Source organism: Cydia splendana, chromosome 24 (assembly GCF_910591565.1).
Source record: "Cydia splendana chromosome 24, ilCydSple1.2, whole genome shotgun sequence".
Classification (NCBI taxonomy): Eukaryota; Metazoa; Arthropoda; class Insecta; order Lepidoptera; family Tortricidae; genus Cydia; species Cydia splendana.
The window spans coordinates 1215950-1236630 of record NC_085983.1 but is presented as its reverse complement, the minus strand read 5'-3'; the positions used below and the strand labels follow the sequence as shown (position 1 = coordinate 1236630).

Genomic DNA, 20681 nt, shown 5'->3' with positions numbered 1-20681 from the left:
ATTTCAAAAATGACAATCGGATGTCAGTCTTACTCATCGAAAAAGAACACATGTTTGAAGTGCCGTATTTGGGAAATATATATCCCTTAGTCTCGTAAAGGGTTAACGTGCTTATTGTTATAATGTGTATACTTAATCTATATACTTAATTTTTTAACAATAGAAAAAGGGTAAACGAAGAAGTGTCGTTTTATTGAAAATTTACTTAATATGTATTATATTATTAAAATATACAACAATTATTTAGCATTATTATGTATTTACGTCATTATGGTTATATGTATAAGTAATAATTACTATTTTTAAAGCGTTTTTTAATAAAAATACATGTCAAGATTGTTTACCATTTTTCTAATGCTAATAAAAACAAGGTATAGTTTTTGTCCCAATAGTAACAAATATTTTATTAGAAAATCATCACAGAAATTCTTTATCAGCCTTAGATAAGGGGCCCACCATAGACTAGGAATCATCTAGACCGAGTTTAGAGCAATAGGGTATTATACTGTATTTAAAATAAATTATTTTACACCATGCATGAAATAAAGCACCTGATAATTATTAGAAAAACATAGATAGGAGTTATTTTTAAACACAAGTTCTATTTAATAAATCGGATAGAAATATAAAAAGTAGGTGAGTTGACCGTGACGTCACGATGTAAAGTTTCATATAAATTTCATATTAGCAAATCGTTTTGACAGTTCTAAAAAAGTAACTGATTTGACTAGTTGGAAAATACCCTATTATTTCATGCAACCGATGATGCCAAAAATGCGGGGGTGCGCGGGACGAGGTGAGCGAAGTCCCGTGCCGTGATTGGTCCGTTCAAAGATAGGGACGTCAACAAAGACACTTTCGACTTGAACATGGAGTAAAATTAGCGTATGCGTGGCAGAGGGGGTAGCGCGACTATGCTATGTCTGGACTGGAGGATGTTTTGCCTGTGGATAAGTGTAAGATTATGTATTCTGTCGTAAACGTAAAGATAACTCACACGAAGCTCTTCAAGCAGTGTGGGCACTCGTAGGTCTTGCCCGTGTGTGTGCCGTGGTGTTTAGTTGCTTGCGGCCTGTGTCACATATTAATGAACATTACAATTGTTATTCGAAATGATTATTTATTTATTAGGTATATTTGATTATTGATGAGGAAATGGATATTCCGATGTATGTAGGTACTTCTTTTGTTATGTTATTTTTGACATTTAGATTTTATTCTAGAAATTCTAAACTAGTATTTTTTATAAAAAAAAATTATGTTTGACGATCCTTTTGTGAAATTCTTAGTGTTCAATTTGATCTGTATAATAATCCAATGTTATTATGGAATAATATTAACATCAATAAATTGCTGTGATAATTAGATTAAGATTACGATTCATAAGAGCTTGTTGCTAGGCCTACCCTACATGGATAAAGTATATTTTGAGTTTGAGTTTGAGTTGAGTACACAAAAATCTGTCAATTTCATTAGTGATGGTACCTACTTGAATAGTGCGGTTGGCATAGTAAAATAGTATTTTATGCAACCATTGTTTAAAAGGTATCACAATCGTCGGTGGCTTTCAGTGTAGAATGAGTGACGAAAGCAGAATAGGACTAATTTAAGAACTTGACGAAAAACGAATGGGGCGACCCAAGACGATACCGTTTAAGAGAGGTCAGAAAAGGCGAGAGTAACAATTTGAGGTGAAGCCGAAAATTGGTAATATAGTTGCCACGAGTATTTTTTGACTCAGTTAAACATCATTGCATACAATACTATTTCTACGACCAAGCACTTACTTTAAAATAAAATTGTAAATTTAACAAATATAGATGGTCAAGCAAATCTTGCCAGTAGAAAAAGGCGCGAAATTCAAATTTTCTATGAGGCGATATCCCTTCGCGCCTGCATTTTTCAAATTTGCCGCCTTTTGCTACTTACAAGATTTGCTTGACCAAGTTTATTTTTCATGACATCTAGTGTACTCGAATGAATGAAATATAAAGAAAACATGTTTATGATTCACTTATTTGACAGAGATGACATTTAAAATAAGGTTGGCAACACTGTATTTCATACAATATTTTTTAAGGTAAACAATCTTGATGTGTCTTTTAATTTAAAAACACATTTTAAAAATAAGTTACGGCAAATATGAATCTAATACGATCATTTATATTCTTCTGCTTTCATAATAGTTTTTGATTCCAAAAAGCGTTTTTTAATTAAAAGACATGTCAAGATCGCTTACATTCTTGCAAGTTCATTCTAATGCTAAAAACGAACTATATTTAAAGTCATCAAGATATAGAATAGAATCGTTTTTTATTCGTAAACACACAGACAATACACATACATAGAAAAAACATAGTGAAAAATAAAGTGTCACGAAATGGCCCAATCTCAGCATGTTGCTGGCGACTTCCAGCGCTGATCTTCCGATGAGACCATCAAGTGAGAAATTATCACGGAGGGTAACAGACAGAAAAAAAGAAACATAAAGGAAAGATACATAATATAAGCCGGATAATAATCTACACACAGTTTACACAACTCATACAAAAAATGTATCTCCTTTCACATCACGACATACCGACGACGACAACCGATTGAACTTGTATCGGTCCGCTCGGATCATATCGTGGCGCGGCATTAAGCGCGCATAATAGTGGTAACACACTATCGCACCGCACCAAGGTCATTGTGCGATGCACCGATAAGTAAGAGCGAGAAAGCGATATCTCTTTCTCGCTCTTACTTATCGGTGCATCGCACAATGACCTTGGTGCGGTGCGATAGTGTGTTACGGCCTTAACTAGCGCCAGCGGTGCCTACACGAAATTAAATTCAATGACAGTTATAGAAGGTAGCATCCTACAGAAGTGGTATACGCGTGCCTCCGTTAGGGACAAAACATACGCAATGCGACAATATTAAAAACACGTTTTAACATTCCTGACAATATACCAAAACCAATCTACGTAATTCGGTCGGGTTATTTGTTGCCCACCATAAACCGTACTTTTATGGTGGGGAACAAACCAAAAGTGAGACAGTGACACGGACAAGCAATAATACCGCTTTCTCTGCTACTCCTACTGAAAGTTCTATAAGTGTATCTCGTTCGGTCATTTGGCCCCTCCCCCGTTTCCTCTCTATTGTACCTCTATCAGTATATCAGATTGGCTGACCTGGTTCTGGAGACGAAGCCGCACTGGTTGCATATGAACTTGATCCGGTGGCAGGCCTGGTGCTGACTAATCCTTCTGCGCGCCCTAAACCGCATGGAGCAGATCTCGCATGAGAGCGGACCGTTGCTCTAAAAACAAATGATTGAAATTATTGAACGGACTCTTTTAAAACAAAGATTTTGAAGGCTGTGTACAAGCGAACTATACTGCAAAACGTAATTCAAGACCAAAAAAAGTAAGACAATGTTGCCACTGCAATAATTTGTTTGTAAAATAGTAAATTCATTTTGATAAATTATCACGCTAAGATAATTTATTTATTAGTAATTTTACTCCAGCAATTCAAAAAAGTACTTTTATTTACTTATATAGACGCGCTAGTAAAAAGGTGGCAATATTTCTTACTTTTTTTGGTCTTGAATTACGTTTTGCAGTTTAAGCTTCAAGATATATACACGGTGTAACATGAGGAAACCGAATAATTTTAACAGCCTATTCCTGATCATATTTAGAGACAAAAATGTCCTATAAACTTTTATGAAATTCGCCTAGTTTCAGAGATAATATTAATTTATTAAAATATAAGTTTTTATTGTTACATAGTGTAAAAGGCCTTTTTGATGGTGATGTTGCTGCTATGGGACGTAGTCTAAATATCCTTATTGATAGATGTCAAAAAGTGACAAGTAACACTTTGCAAAAAGTAGGTTTTACGAAAAAAACATGTAAAAATCAATTTTAAGTGACAAGTTTACCAATAAAATTTATTTTTTATGTACAAACACATTCAAAAAATTGAAAAAAGAAACTAAAAAGTTTTTTTTTTTGGCGAAATTGACCTAAACTCAGATGCGTCATTCGCAACATCAATGGGACGAGCCGCTCTGCGTGCTGGTACGTGATAATCTATATGAAACGGCCACCAGCCCTGCAGAGCGAGCTCGTCTTCTTGCTGGAACGAAATGGGAATCCGGCGCATGGCTACAGGCACTCCCTTCCAGTAACCTCGGCACTCTGCTAACCAGCAGTACTTTTAGACTCGCGGTATCCCTGCGCTTGGGGGCGGCATGCGTGGCCCCACACCGTTGCCACTGCGGCACTGACGTGTCGAAGTTTGGAACCCACGGCCTCTCTTGCACCAAGAGCGCCGGCCGCATGGCACGCCACGCCAGTCTTAATGACATACTGCGCCGGGCCCTCGTCACCGCCGGAGCGCCGTCGGTTCTAGAACCGACGGGTCTAGCGCGTGACGATGGGAAGAGGCCAGATGGCATGACACTGGTGCCCTGGAAGCTCGGTCGACCCCTTGTCTGGGACGCCACGTGCGTGGACACGCTCGCGCCGTCCCATCTTCCAGGGACCTCTTCCAGGGCTGGCGCCGCTGCCGATGCGGCCGAGAGTCTCAAGCGGCGCAAATATGCAGCCCTAGATACCGGCTGCATGTTTGAGCCGTTCGGGGTGGAGACGCTAGGGCCGTGTGTATAAAGAGTTAGCCAAGCGCCTAATAGACACAACAGGTGACCGGAAGGCTGGAGCTTACCTCGCCCAACGCATTGGCGTTGCCGTACAGCGCGGTAACGCCGCCAGCCTTCTGGGCACCCTACCGGAGGGCACGGACCTGGGGCCAATTTTTTATTTGTAGGTTTTTTACTTTTTAGGTAGTTTTAGTTAATTAGTTTAATTTTTTTGTCTTTCTTATTTTGCTTATATTTATATTTAAGTTTAGTTTTTAATTAGTTTTATGTTTAGATTATGTAGTATATTTTTAACGTTTGCCGAATAAACTTTCCACAATTTACTTTCCTAAACTCATATTACATTTTTTCCTTCTTTTGACCTCAGAAATGCGTGGTTAAAATTATTCGGTTTCCTCATGTTACACCGTGTATATGGCGTAAAACACTTATTATTACTACATTTACTACCACGATTACACTTGAAAGAGTTGAAAGAAAAAGAGAGAGCAAAATATCGTAAACAGCTTAAAAACTTACAAATCATTCAAGTTTAACTTTTTGTGATTAAAAAGTTAAACTTGTATGATTTCTCCGAGTCGAATGGATTTATCCGAGTTTCAAGTTAAGCGACGCACATATTCGTGACATCAATGCTAAATGGATTTCACAACTTGACATTGGCTAACGTTCCAAAAGCCATAATAGACAAAAAAAAAAGAAGCTAAATGGAGGCTCACCGGGCTATGCCAAACTCGGTGGTTGTTGTAGGCGGACTCCACGCCGAACCCTTTCCCGCAGTCCTCGCACTTGAACGGCGAGTCCAGGTAGTTCCGGGACTTCTTCCGTGTTGCGATCTCTTCCAGCTGCTCTTCCTACACATGAATATCAAATAGAGTTATGCACTGTTTTCATTATCATACCCCGGTTCAAAAATTATAAACCGGCCAAGTGCGAGTCGCACTCGCTCACGAAGGGTTCCGTACCATTACGCAAAACGGCATATGCAATGCGCAATGAGTTTTTCGGAACTTATGTACACAATATCATTTGATTACCAGTCGCTTTTCGTTGAAGGAAAACATTGTGAAGAAAACTAGACAGTAAACTAGGCCTTATTGTGATTAGTCCGGACTCCTAGTTTACCCTCTGAGTTGGAAGGTCAGATGGCAGTCGCTTTCGTAAAAGCTAGTGCCTACGCCAATTCTTGGGATTAGTTGCCAAGCGGACGCCAGGCTCCCATGAGCCATGGCAAGATAACGCGAGGAAGATGATGATTATAATAGTATTCATTTAGTCAAATATGTAATATATATTAATTTAGTATGACTTGAGTCCATGTTAAGCTGCAGCAGCCAGCAGCTTGCTAATTAAGCGTGAAATTTTAACAGTTCTTATTCTTACCTTGCTCAAAGTGACAATTTTAAGGTTATAGGTACTCTCAATTGCGGCAAAATTAAATTTAGGTTGTGGAACTAGATTTCTTATTATCTTCGGACATTCGCTACGTTTTACGTTTTGGACCGTTTTTCTATTATTTCTATTATTTTTTACGTTTCTTATTTTTTCATGACCAACTTCTTTATGAATAAGATCATCATTAATATCCGATTTTTCACCAACTTTGAATTCAATTTTATCATTTTTCACTTCAATCGTCATCATTTTCATTGTTTTTGTATTTTCTTTTCCCACTTTCATTACATTATTATCAATATTCATACTTTCATTATAGATACGTCCAATTTTGAAGACCATATTACCCTTCACTGGAGTTTTAGTTGTTTCGGTATTTTCTTTTCCCATTTTCATTAGATTTTGATTAATAATCATACTTTCATTACAGACACGTCCGATTTTTAAGACTATATTTTTGTTCACTGGAGTTTGACTTGTTTTTGTATTTTCTTTTACCAATGTTATTAGACTTTTATCAATTGTCATAGGTTGACTACAAGATAGGACCAAATTATTCTTTAATGGTGTTTCAGTCTGTGTTTCAATGTTTCTTTTAGTTTTCAAGACATTTTCATTAGACTCATTTTTCTCAATTTTTCTTTTGGTGATTACACCATCTTTTAAAACGATTTCATCCTCAAAATCATCATCACTGATCTCAATCAAATCTTCTTCAATTTCGGGTTTTATTTCAGGATAAGCTTCATCATCGTCAATGCTGTCTGCCAACACAATGTGTTCGTCTTGTTCATCGTTTAGAACTGACGATGGGGGTATTTCTATTACTTCGACTTCAGTTTTAATTAAATTGATCGACCGGTGAGGGAGTTGGTATTTGCGAATGTAGTCTGTATCCAGCTGGAAAACCAATAATTAATCTAGCATTACTACAATGACAGAGTCAAATTGTCCATAATCAAGGCAAAATCAAAAACAATAACTAAATAATAAAAGAACAAAAATGGCACGGGACAGGCCATATGGTGAGAGAAACCCTGGATAAATGGACAAAGGACCTTGTAGAGTGGTGCCCAAGATATAACAAAAGAATGAGTGGTCCACAAAAGTTTAGATGGTCGAATGATCTAAAAAAAATAGAAGGAGGTAAATGGATGCAAACAGCAAAAGAAAGAAACAAATGGAAAGCTATGGAGGAGGCCTATGTCAAATGAAATTAAAGATATGAAACGGAATTAACATATACTATGTACTACTAACTTCAATAATAAAGGCTAATTATAATTACAATGATAACACATTAACTCGGTCACGGACACATCGTATTTTCTATAGAAATTGTGCGATATATAGACAGCTCAGTTTGTGTACATTTTGATACAGGCTCCAGGACGTAATATTCTCAGCCGTGTCGTGCCATAGCATCCGTCATGGTCCTCTACTCGCGATGTACAGTTAAGCGAAGTAAGAGGGGATCGCCTAGCGTGGTACGGGCATGTGATGCGAGGGATGAAAGTCATGTGACGAGAAAGGTATTACGAATGAATGTGGAGGGAAGTAACAGAGGAGAGGAAAACTGAGGAAAAGGTGGATGGACTGTGTAAGAGATGATATGAAACGAACGCGAGTGAATGATGAGATGACGGGCGAGAGAGAGGTATGGAAGAAAAAGACCCACGCTGACCCCAAATGGACGGGATAAGGGCAAGCGAAAGATGACGATAAAAATGTTGTTTTGACATTAGAGAGCTTTGTGGTCTAATGGGCACATGACGCTTGACTTCCTTATAATTCTATGAAAACAAGTTGTCTTCTTTTCAAAGTAAAATTCATAGGCTATGGACGTGGTGCCACATCAACATCACACAAATAAATGCCCTTACTGGGATTCGAACCCAGGACCATCGGCTTCACAGGCAAAGTCACTAACCACTAAGCCAGACCAGAAAATATGTCAGGCCAGGAATATTAGGCCAGGTATATGATCATTTACATTCATTGGTTTCCACTAATGAATGTAAATGATCATATATGACTATATGCTATAAATTATTGTTACATATTTGTTGTCTTATTTTTCACACACATCAAGATCACATGCTTTCTTTCTAATGATAAAACAAAAACTGGACAAGTGCGGGACGGACTCGCTCACCGAGGGTTCCGTACTTTTTAGTATATGATGTTATAGCGGCAACAGAAATACATTATCTGTGAAAATTTCAACTGTCTAGCTATCACGGTTCATGAAATACAGACAGACGGACAGTGGAGTCTTAGTAATAGGGTCTCGTTTTTACCCTTTGGGTACGGAACCCTATAAAACTAACATACAGGTCGCCCAAAAAAGGTTATGTAGTACAAATGGAATTAATTAATTAAAATAGTCACCGCCCCCTTGAGCAGCGCAGGTCTTAGTCGCTTCTGCGTGCGGAGACACATGTCCCTGAAGGACGAGCATTTGAGGAGCAGCGTGTGGCAGTACGCGCACAGGTACTGCGGCAGCCTGTCCCGGGGCACCTACAATCACACATATATTGATTAAACACTCAGTGGCTCAACTATTTTTTGTCGTGAAATAAAACTATTGAAACAGATTATATCGTGTATATTGAATTCATACTACGAACCATCATAAATTATAATTTATGATGGTTCATTATTTTGTAAGTGGGTAGTTTTTGCACAGTGTAGGTTTTCCTCAGTCACCCATTGACCACGAACGCTGTAAAGGGTTCGAAACGTCGGGATGTAGTATGTATTCAATATACGCGATATAATCCGTTTCAATAGTTTTATTTCATGAGTTACTATCGCGGTAACCGAAGACAATATTATATTTTTTGTCGGTTTTCTGTCCAGTCTTTACTGGTTTTAATAACTTTAAAGCCATGATGGATTGCCGGGCGTTGACAACAGAATGGTTAAACGCGTCTCATGATTTAGTTAATACTTACAGGAGTCCCAGAGATGCGAGTAAAGGTATCCGCGAGTTTATACTCATGAATATTGTACAATCTACAGTCCATCATTAAACAAACGCGGCAGCATAGCAACTCGTGCTGGAGTAACGAGATTTCTTGTGTTCTATTCATGGTCGAATACTTGTTTCAAAGCCTGAATGATATTGTTGATTTGCTTTTGGTAATAATATTGAAAAACAATGTGAAAGACAATGTAACCTAACTACTAATATTGACAATGACTGTCGAGTGTCAAAATCAGTGATGCGTCAATGACTTCCATAGATGGTAGGATCCTATAGACGTGCTAGATACGCTTGCGCCCGTGAGGGACAGAACCAAGACAGAACGGACAGAACATACGCATCACATACGCAATGCGACAAAAACACATTCCTTCTCCTGAGATACGTTCGGAAAGCGCCTTTTACTGTCTGTAAAGCGGTATCCAGACGGGAAATCGGTCGATTTGATCAGAAATAAAATTGGCGTCAATCAATCTCCAATTTAATCACCAATTTTAGATTTATGATGATGTTAGAGCCCTCTAAATTGAAAATATTCTTGTGTCTGCACCTCATTTTTTCGGTAATATCGGTCACTATCGGCGGTTGAATTCGGCGAGTCAAATTTGCGTTTACGTCCGCACGTCCTGATTGGATCGGGCAATTTAATCAGCTTGGCGAAAAATTAACAATTCTGGATACGCCGAAAATACACAAACAACTTAAGGCCCCGTTCGCACGACAGCTTTTTCAACGCGCGTTAAAAAAGCGTTTGAATGACACAAATGGATAACCATTTATGTATTCACACGACAGCGGTGGCGCTTTTTATCCAGTGTTGTTGGATTTTAGACTTTAAGCTTTGGTCGATAAGTCGAATTTAGAGTGCGAACAGATTCAAGCGCTTTTTTAACGCGCGTTGAAAACGCTGTCGTGCGAATGGGGGCTAAAGTGGTATCCAGACAAGAGTGACAAGACCGATCTAATCAGTCGATTTGATCAGAAATGAAATTGGCATCAATCTCCAATTTTAGATTTATGGTGATATTAGAGCCCTCTAAATTGAAAAAAATGCCCCAGAACGAAAATACTGGCCTCACAAATTGGTATTCTTGCGTCCACACCTCATTTTATCGGTAATATCGGCATATATCGGTCATTAAATATTAAAAAAAACTTCAGACTTAAAAACAGCTCTTAGTGCTTATCACGCATTTACACAGACATGGCTCCAATACGGGATTGTATTATGGGGTAACAGCACAAATAGTGTAGATTTGTTCATACTGCAAAAAAGGTGTATTAGAATATTAAGTAACATAAAAAATCAAGAAAGTTGCAGACCTTACTTTAAAAAATTAAATATTTTAACTTTACCATCCCTTTACATCTTAGAAACATGCAAATTTGTACGAAAACATCCTGACCTATATATGAAAACTAAGGACCGTCATACTAGTAACTTGAACTTAAGAAATCAAATAAGATTGCCCTTCCTGCCAGTAATTTACAAATGAGTAATAAAAGCCCCTATAGCATATCTATAAGAATTTTTAACAGTCTTCCTAAAGAAATAGCGGAAGAAATTAAAATATGACAAATTTGTAGGTTGCTTGAAGACTTATTTAATAAGTAATTGTTTTTATTCTATAGAAGAATATTTGGATGATAATAAATACCATAAATAGGCATATATTATACTATAAAAAAAAATATTGTGACTACTATTTGTTTGTGTATTCTGTAATTTGTATGTTATAATTGTTTTATGTGTTAGTGTTAGATCAAATTGCCATACCCTTACAGGGTCTCATATTGTGAAACATTATTAGTTAAGAACATCTGTGTAAACACCAATATGAAAGCAATAAACATATATTATATATTATTATTATTATTGTGTATCCGTTACAAACTCTCGGGTTTTTAATTCAATTCAATTCAATTCAATTCTTTATTGATAAAAATATAATTTTACATGTCAGGTACATATATGCTTAATGCTAAGTCTTATAATTAATTAATTATTAGATTTATTTACATAGTTGGACAGGCAAGGCTGAGCCCGCGAACTAGTAGTTGTTTATTAGATAAATTGATGTGTAAGTACCTATATTATAGTATTATCTACTTGGTACAGTGTTAGGTCTCGAAAAAGGCATCGATTGAGTAGTATGCATCAGACGCCAGTTTAGATTTAAGTTTTTTATTGAAACATAGGTCGCTGGTGGTTTGTTTCAACTCCAGCTGGATTTTATTATATACTTTAGGTCCTACCGTATGTATACACTTTCTAGACTTGGCAAGTCGCGTCTTAGGTGGATTAAGTTCAATAGGCCTCCTGGAACTCGCACCTCGGGCGTTGCCACGAGTCGGAAACAGTGTTATGTTGCGTCTTACGTATTTTGCCACTTCGAAAATGTATAGACACGGCAGGGTAAGAATTCCTGTTTGTTTGAATAGTTCCTGGGCTGGGTGGTCCCATGGGACGCCAGATATGCACCGAATTGCTCGTTTTTGGAGTTTGAATGGCCTTAGTCGGTCTGCAGCATCGCCCCATAGGTCGACTCCGTATGCTAGTATTGAATGAAAGTAGCCGTAATAAGCTTTCTTAATATTATTAATGTTTAGACTGGGGCGGAGTCTGCCCAGGGCGAAGCAAGCGGATGACAGGCGGTCACATAGCTGATCAATATGCGGACTCCACGTTAGTCCGGAGTCGATTATCAGGCCTAGGTATCGCACTTGGTCAACCTGAGGGACGTATTGGCCGTTGCAACTTATATTTAAATCGTGCGCTCTGTTACCTCGCAAGCAGAAGCGGAGTATGTTAGTTTTTTCAACGTTTAATATCATTCCGTTGGCCGAGAACCACCTTGCTACTTCATCCATTACTTTGGCCAATTTAGTTTTGAGTAGAATTTGATTTTCAGCTGCTACGATTACACAACAGTCATCGGCGAACATCACAATTTCCGCATCGTCGGTGGCGGTTGTAAAATCGTTCATTAATATTGAAAAAAGGTTATTACCGATCACAGATCCCTGCGGAACAGCAGCGTCCCCCAATTCCAGGAGACCAGATCGTACTCCGCGTACGGAAGTTAGTTGTTTCGGTCGGGCCCTTTAGGAAGGAGGCTATCGTTTTTAGGAAGCTGCCGGTGATTCCATAGTGATCTAGTTTGGATAAAATGAGAGGGTGACTAACCAGCTCAAAGGCGCGCGACAAGTCGCAGAATATGGCTGCCACCTGTAGCCCGGCATCGAGGTGGCCGGTCACCCTGGTCACTACGTCGCGTGCCGCGTCGATGGTTGATCTCCCGGGTTGGTAAGCATACTGCTGAGTGTTTAATAAATTATTAGAGTAAAAATGAGACATTAATTTTTCACTTAGTACTCGTTCGAAGACCTTCGAAAATAGTGGTATTAGCGAAATGGGTCGAATGGGTTAAGCCCGGTCATTTATAAGGCGTGCGTGGGGATATAGATCCAACACGTAGAGGCCGTTTGGAGAGCTTTGATGTCATGTAGAACGCCTGCTGGAACCCATTCACGGGTACATAAATAGATACCCGTAAACCGGTTTCAGCAGGCATTGGGAGCTATTATAGAAAAATGGAAAGAGTCCTGGTCTATGATTTAAATTTGGGTGGAAAATAAATCTGGGCTATTGCTAAGAGTTCCGGACACCTGCCATAACATTGTGTTATACAGTGTTATCGAGGCAGGCGGTGACTCGCCACTCGTTAGATGGGCACCTGATGCGCCATCGTGAAGACGGCCAGGCGCAACACCGGCATGAGCGGCTCAGGGGTGTTATTATTATTATGTCTTTCCCATCACGGATCAATGGTGTTCCGGACCTTTGGGAGGCGTGCGCGGAGCCGAAGCCAACACGTAGAGGCCCTTTTGACACTTTAATGAAATGTAAGGGGTACACCGAGCGGATGCTGCCCTTACCCGTGTCATGGGACGCATGCAGAGGCAGCACCCGCCAGGGTGTAAGGGCTATTGAGAGATGATGGAATCTAAAATGAACTAGGTTATTGGGTGAAAGCGATGGACTAAGTACTGAGCTATGGGGTAAAAAACCGGACGCCTGCCTAATAAAACGGTATGCAATTTTATTTAAGGCAGACGGTGACTCGCCCTCACAAGATGGGCCCCCACAAAAAGCGACATCTAGGATGGCTCAAGGGCAACACCGGTGTGAGCGGCTCAGGGGTGTTGAGAGGTGTGCGCTGCTTGCTACCCAGTGGCTGTTAACAGCCACTGTGCCAACTCGCGTCTTATGCATATTTCACTTCCACCCCTGGAGCTTATAGCTCTAACGACTCCACTCTGGCCGGCCGGCTAAGGCAAGCCAGAGGCATTATTATTATTATTATTATCGGCGGTTGAATTCGACGAGCCAAATTGATATTTGCGTCCAAACCTCCTAATTCGATCGGGCAATTGAATCTGATTGGCGACAAAATTGACTAATCTGGATATGCCTTAAAATTCCATGAGCACAGAACAAGTATAGATATACTTACCGTACAGAAAAGAAACGTCCTATAAAAACCGAAGTTAGGCAGCGATTGAGACGAATCATGCTGTCCCTTTCTTATGTATGGTACTGTAAAGGTTGCAAGCCTTTACATATCTCGCCTCCTCGGGTGAAAGAGGCAGCTATCTTTCACAAAACTACGCCCTATCCTACTCTATCCTAACTACCGGTTGGCCCTGCCTAGATCCAGCCCCTACAATTTTTTCCACACCCCTTCGCTAATGTCGGCCTTATACAAGGTAGCCAAAATCTACGTCACGACCTTCTACGTAGGTCATGCCTATGGCTGAGATCCTCGCAAATAGGTCAGATGTGGACTTGGTTTGGAAAAAGGATAAAAAACCAAACCCACGACCAGAATTATACCCCCTTTTTTTCATTCGAACTTCCTCACAGCTAATTGTCATTGGCCAATTTGGCCATTACTAGATGACACCTGTATTTCTGACAGCTGTTAGCAAATTCGCCTAAAGCCTCCTCCACACTCGTGCGCGAATCGCGGCGCGAAGCCGCGAACGCGAGTGTGGAGTCGATTTTCGCAGACAGCGAAATCGACTCCACACTCGCGTTCGCGGCTTCGCCCGCGATTCGCGCGCATAGTCTGGAGGGGGCTTAACTAGCCGAGATAACGAATTCTAAGTCAATTTGTATTTTCAAAAAGAAACTCAAATGCCACATTTTAAAAGGCCCCATGTAAGATGAGACCTCGTTTCCTAGATATTCATAAATATATATATATATATATATAAATATATATATATATATATATATATATATATATATATATATATATATATATATATATGTATATTTATATATAAAAAAAACTAAAATCTCTAAATGCAATAAAAAAAAATCAAGCAAAAATATATATTTAAATATTAATAACAATATTAAAATCACATACCTAATCAAGTAAAATTACAACAATAATATTTATCGTATATACCTAATTACCATTAATAATATAACCTACTACTTAAAATACTAACAATAACTATTAAAATATGATTAATAACGTATAAGCCATTTTAAACTATATAATTTACAAGTATCATAACAATGCACTTATCCCTAGTATGCGTCCCGCCTTATAATAGTTGCTACAACCGGTTCAATGCATGCTCGCCGCGCGGTATCGGCTACGCTGTCGCTAACCAACATGTTACGAGTGCTCAACTTAAAATTGTTATGCTCGTTTATGGATTACCTGTAATTTATGTTATTACTAAAACTTTGTTTGTTTCTCGTATAAGTGATTTATAATCTTAGAGAAATAAATATATTTGAACTGATATTACGGTTATAAAGCCCGCTACACACTCGTGCGCGAATCGCGGCGCGAAGCCGCGAACGCGAGTGTAGGGGGATGGTAGGGGGGGCTTAAGATCATTGTGGAACTTTGCTTAATATAGATGGTCAAGGAAATCTTGTCAGTAGAAAAAGGCGCGAACGTCAAATATTCTATGAGACGATATCCTTTCGCGCCTACAGTTTTCAAATTTGCCGCCTTGACTGACTGACAAGATCTGCTTGACCAAGTATAATTGAAATAGACGTCATTACTTTTATTTATTGATTTATTAAATGCAAAGTGTTTATTATTATGACTTGTGGGTAGTGCGGGGCTTGAGGAGCGGCGCTAGGAGCGTGTGTAGCGGCGCCTCGACCAGCACGATGGCCGCCACCGACACCGCTACTGCCGCCACCGCGTCGCCGAAGAATCTCCACAGCTAAATATATAATTTGATATTAGTTTTTGCGCCCTTGTACGCTTACGTGCGAATTTACGAGTGCGACAGAGAGGCAACACGTCGAAAGTGGTTCGCGGTAGATTCTATTTATTTATTTAAACTTTATTGCACAAAACATAAAAATAATGTACAAATGGCGAACTTAATGCCTAATGGCATTATCTACCAGTCAACCATCGGGCCAAACAGAGACATGTAAAATGGTGCAAGGAGAACAGAGGCATTTATTAGAACAATGGAAAACAACTGAACAACTAATAATTCTGATAAACTACCATATAGAATACACAAATAAAAATACTAGAATATATATATAATTAATATACTACTACATATTTCATACAAACTCATAATATATAATGATGGACACTACTCGAACTCTTGTTTCAGCAGATACTTGAGAATCGCTATTCATAAATTACGTCATTTCAAATTAGGGGGGGGGGGGGGTCTGGACATCGGATGACGGTAGCATGAAGTAGGAGGAAATGGGGCCATTTGAAGCATGATTTTTGGATGATTATAGGGGGGGGGGGGTCAAAAATCGATAACGTAATTTATGGACAGCCCCGAAGCCGCGAATGCGAGCGTCAAGTCGAGTTCGCAGATCTACAATTCTCCAATACTCCTCCTTCAATAGCTCAAAAGCCTCCTCCACACTCGTGCGCGAAGCCGCGAACGCGAGTGTGTAGTCGATTTTCGCAGACAGCGAAATCGACTCCACACTCGCATTCGCGGCTTCGCCCGCGATTCACGCGCATAGTCTGGAGGGGGCTAAAGGTTAACTGGAACAGATCCCTTAAAGGGATAAGTTCGACATAGTACTAATGACGAATGTTATTTTTCCTGTTTTGTTTTGATTATTGTACGATAATAGTTATTTACGATACAAGTGCGGAAAAGTGGAAATTCGAAACGAGTGGCGATAAATTAAAACACGTTCGAAGGGAGTGTTTTAAATCGACACGAGTTGCGAATTACCTATTCGCACGTGTATCGTACAAGGTTTTACAGTACATATGGTCCTATTTTCCCGCACTAGTGCGTAAAATAGCACTATTCGTGCGTATGTCAAAAGTTTAAAAGGCCATATGTACTGTAAAACGTTGTACGATACACGTGCGAATAGGTAACTCGCAACTCGTATCGATTTAAAACACTCCCTTCGGTCGTGTTTTAAAATTATCGCCACTCGTTTCGAATTTCCTCTTTTCCGCACTTGTATCGTAAATAACTATTACTACTACTAATACTATTTTCACAAACTTATAGCCGTAACAGACTACCGCACCGCAACACGACCCTGGTGTAGTGCGGCGCGTGTATCGATGGTGTGTTAGGCGGTCGTCGTACGTGCGTTAAGTAGCTAACACACTATCGCACCGCACCAAGGTCATTGTCAAAGTCATTGGGACGCACCCATAAGTAAGAGGGAGAAAGCGATATCTCTTTCTCGCTCTTACTTATGGGTGCGTCCCACAATGACCTTGGTGCGGTGCGATAGTGTGTTAGCTACTTTAAGGACGCAGCTATAAGTAGAGCGAGAAAGAGATATTTTGCCCGTACCAAAGTCGCGGTGCGGTGCGGTAGTCTGTTACGGCTTTAGCGGTTTGGTCCGTTCAGGGTGCCTAGCAAGCAAGCAAGCAGGGTGCTAGCAAGTTGACAATCGTACATCGGAAAACGCCAAAATGGGAATATAGGGATGAAGCGCTGGTGGCCTAGCGGTATAGTCAGACCGTAAAAAGTCTGCAGCGATTTTAATAACCCACGCAGTGCAAGTGCCATTTTAAACGTCAAACTTCTATGAAATTATGACGTATATCAATTCCGCTGCAGACTTTGTTTGGTGCGACTATAAGAGCGTGCAACTTTCAATCCGGAGGTCGCGGGTTGAAACCCCGGCTCGTACCAATGAGTTTTTTGGAACTTATGTACGAAATATCATTTGATATCAATCAGTTGCTTTCCGGTGAAGGAAAAAATCGTGAGGAAACCGGACTAATCCCAATAAGGCCTAGTTTACCCTGTGGGTTGGATGGAAGGTCAGATGGCAGTCGCTTTCGTAAAAGCTAGTGCTTACGTCAGTTCTTGGGATTAATTGTTATGCCTCCTCTACACTATGGGCCAGCGCCGGCCACTCCAAGTGACGCATTTATGCGTTAGAGGGAGCAAGTGATATTGCTATCTCATTCTACCGCATGGCTGCGTCTCTTGGAGTGGCCAGCGCTGGCCCATCGGACCCCTGGCTCCCATGAGCCGTGGCAGTGCCGGGATAACGAGAGGAAGCAGACCAACCAGTGTGCGTATGTTGAAGTAGTTGACGCCGCCCGTGGCGTCAGGCTCCTTTTGTAAGATGTTGCTGAACAAGTACATGGCGTAGGAGACGCGCGCCACGAACCGCCACAGCCGCAGCGAGAGGAACCAGTCCACGGGACCTACGGGAAACAAATCACTTCACTACATGACTACACTTTAAGGCTTCACATAGGCGCGTTTTCCTGGCGGGGCGTCAGCGGGGCGCGCCGCATTTACATATAAAACGCTCACGCCCCGTCCGGAAAACGCGCCTATGTGACGGAACCTTTATAAAACAAAGTCCCCCGCCGCGTCTGTCTATCTGTATATCGCGATAAACTTGAAAACTACTGAACGGATTTTCATGGGGTTTTACCCAACAATTGAGGGATGCTTGAGGGAGGTTTAGGTGTATAATTGTTAGGCCCCATTCGCACGGCAGCTTTTTCAACGCGCGTTAAAAAAGCGTTTGAATGACACAACTGGATAACCATGTATGTACCACACGACAGCGGTGGCGCTTTTTATCAAGCGTTGTTGGATTTTCGACTTTAAGCCTTGGTCGTTAAATTGAATGTAGAGTGCGGACAATTCAAGCGCTTTTTTAACGCGCGTTGAAAAAGCTCTCGTGCGAATGGGGGCTTAAGGTTTTGTGTAACCCGTGCGAAGCCGGGGCGGGTCGCTAGTATCTCATAATACAAGCTCGATCGATGGGTACGCTGACAGGTGCCATTTCAGTACAATTTTATAACGTGATGAAAATCAATATCTGAGAACCACATTGGCCCAACAATATGAATCTGTAGTTCAAATCGTAAAAAAATGCCGCCATATAGGAACCGCGCGCGTTCATGGGCCTGCCATCTTGCGGCCTGAATCGGAAACATAAGCAATGTTCATTGCCAAAGCAAGTGCTGCCATCTAACGTCTCGCATCTTGTACGTTTTCTTGTGCATAGTAGGTTCTGCCATCATGTGGGCTACATTGGAAGCATAAACTTCACATTTATGCCTATAGTTCATGCACGCTCGATGGTGCTGAAAATCGACATGAGAATCCGCGTGCCTCCCGAATCAAATACCAATATTAAAAACGACCGCCATCTTGAATTTGTTAATGTCGATACCTCCATAACCCTGAGTGCATGCGAAGATGAGCCAGCCAAGCGCCAGCGCCCAGCAGGTCCGGGCCAGGGCCAGCTTGAGGTTCAGAGCCGGCAGGTGGTCGTCGAAGAACGCGCGGGTAGCCGGGTGCTCAGCCAGCATCACCAGCAAGGACAACACTAAGGCCAAGCCGTGGCAGAGCCAGATGCTCCACTGAAAATTACGTTTGTATTTTATAATTGACCAGTTTACACTTACAATTGTGTCACAAAACTGTGTTCACGTCTTTCCTGTAGATATACCCAAAAGTCATTGAGGTTAATTTTCTTATTTGACCCATATGCACATGAAAAGGTAATACTCCTTTTATTTAGCAATACGTGCCTATATGTCAAAAATTTAAAGGGCCATATGTACCTACCATAGGTACTACAAACGTTTTACAGTACCTACTATGTAATGTACTGTAACATGTTGTACAATACACGTGCGAAAAGGTAATTCGCAACTCGTGTCGATTGCGAATTTCCTAATTTTCGCACGGGTATCGTAATGTATTATTAAAAGGATTACCTTTGATAAACGAAGTTTTTCGTTCTTGAGGACGTACAGACCGTACCCGAACAGCATTCCGATAAAGAAGGGGGGGGAGCGCACTATAGGGTTATAGTAATACCACGTCCAGTAGAAGGCAGCAGACGAGCTGTAAATAACAGGGGGTTCATTTTACTCATTCCCCTGGCTATACCAGTGGGGAGACTTCGAGTAAACACGGCTCCGTTCGGCTCAGCATTGCTCCGAGCAATTAAGCCTCCATTCCCACGGGAGATTTTGAGGTGAATATCTCCGTCGCGCTGACGGGGGCGGCGCCGCGTAACGAAGGACTATCCCTGTGTGTGTGGTGCGCGCACACAGACGCACACGTCATTTGCCTTCACGGGCCTCGCGAAGCGGTCGGCCCGTTATATAGGTAGATTTGCTACACCTAGTTCTTTTCTTATATTACAAACTTATTCTTCGGTGGTAACTCGGATCGTTAGCTCGCTACCGCCACTAATAAGCGTTTACTTATTCCCTGTTATTGTGATTTAACTTCTTGACTTTAGGTACCTAACTGAATTCAATATCCGTCTACAACCTGCAATCCAATTAAAATCTTAATAACTGTTTTATTAGTGGTCCGATTTTTAGGGTTGTGTAGTCACCAAAGAAACCCTTATTGTTTCGCCATGTTCGTCTGTCTGTCTGTCTGTCTGTCCGAGGCTTTGCTTCGTGATCGTAAGTGCTAAAAAGCTGCAAGTTTGCAACTTATTGGCATGGATACATGAATCACGCATTGCGACAGAACGGTAAAATAAAACTATTAAAAAAGAATTGCAGACCTGAGACCTCCCATACAATATTCGATACCTTTGGGTTCAATAAATAAATAAATATATTAGGGGACATCTTACACAGATCAAACCTAGCCCCAAACTAAGCAAAGCTTGTACTATGGGTACTAGGCGACGATATACATACTTGTATAGATAAATACATACTTATATACATAGAAAACAACCATGACTCAGGAACAAATATTAGTGTTCATCACACAAATAAATGCCCTTACTGGGATTCGAACCCAGGACCATCGGCTTAGCAGACAGGGTCACTATCCACTAGACCAGACCGGTCGTCACAAATTGGCGTGAAGGACAAAATGCTATTTTTCAGGAGACAGATTATTTAAAATATTGGTTTATTTTTGTTGTTTATGGAGCTATATTTTTGATGTGTATTCAAAAAGTACTCAAAATGTTAGTCTCTTTAACCTGAATTAGCAATCATATGTATAAATTAAAAACGAAAGAAGTTAATGCCCTATAGAATTGGTCAAAACACTATGAATGTCCTTTACACCCATGCTGCGTTTTTTGATAATTTAATGTATCTTGTTTAGTAGGGGGTCGTAAGTGAC

General features: G+C 40.4%; 1 protein-coding gene across 1 annotated transcript in view; it reads right to left on the bottom strand.

Annotated features, from left to right (window-relative positions):
- LOC134802150 (zinc finger protein 25-like) overlaps positions 1-20681 on the bottom strand; it is a 371645-nt gene that overhangs the window by 175374 nt on the left and 175590 nt on the right. Inside the window, exon 4 of the mRNA XM_063774744.1 lies at positions 5374-5508. Within this exon, the coding sequence (XP_063630814.1) occupies positions 5374-5508 (135 nt within the window). The remainder of the gene's footprint in view (positions 1-5373; positions 5509-20681) is intronic.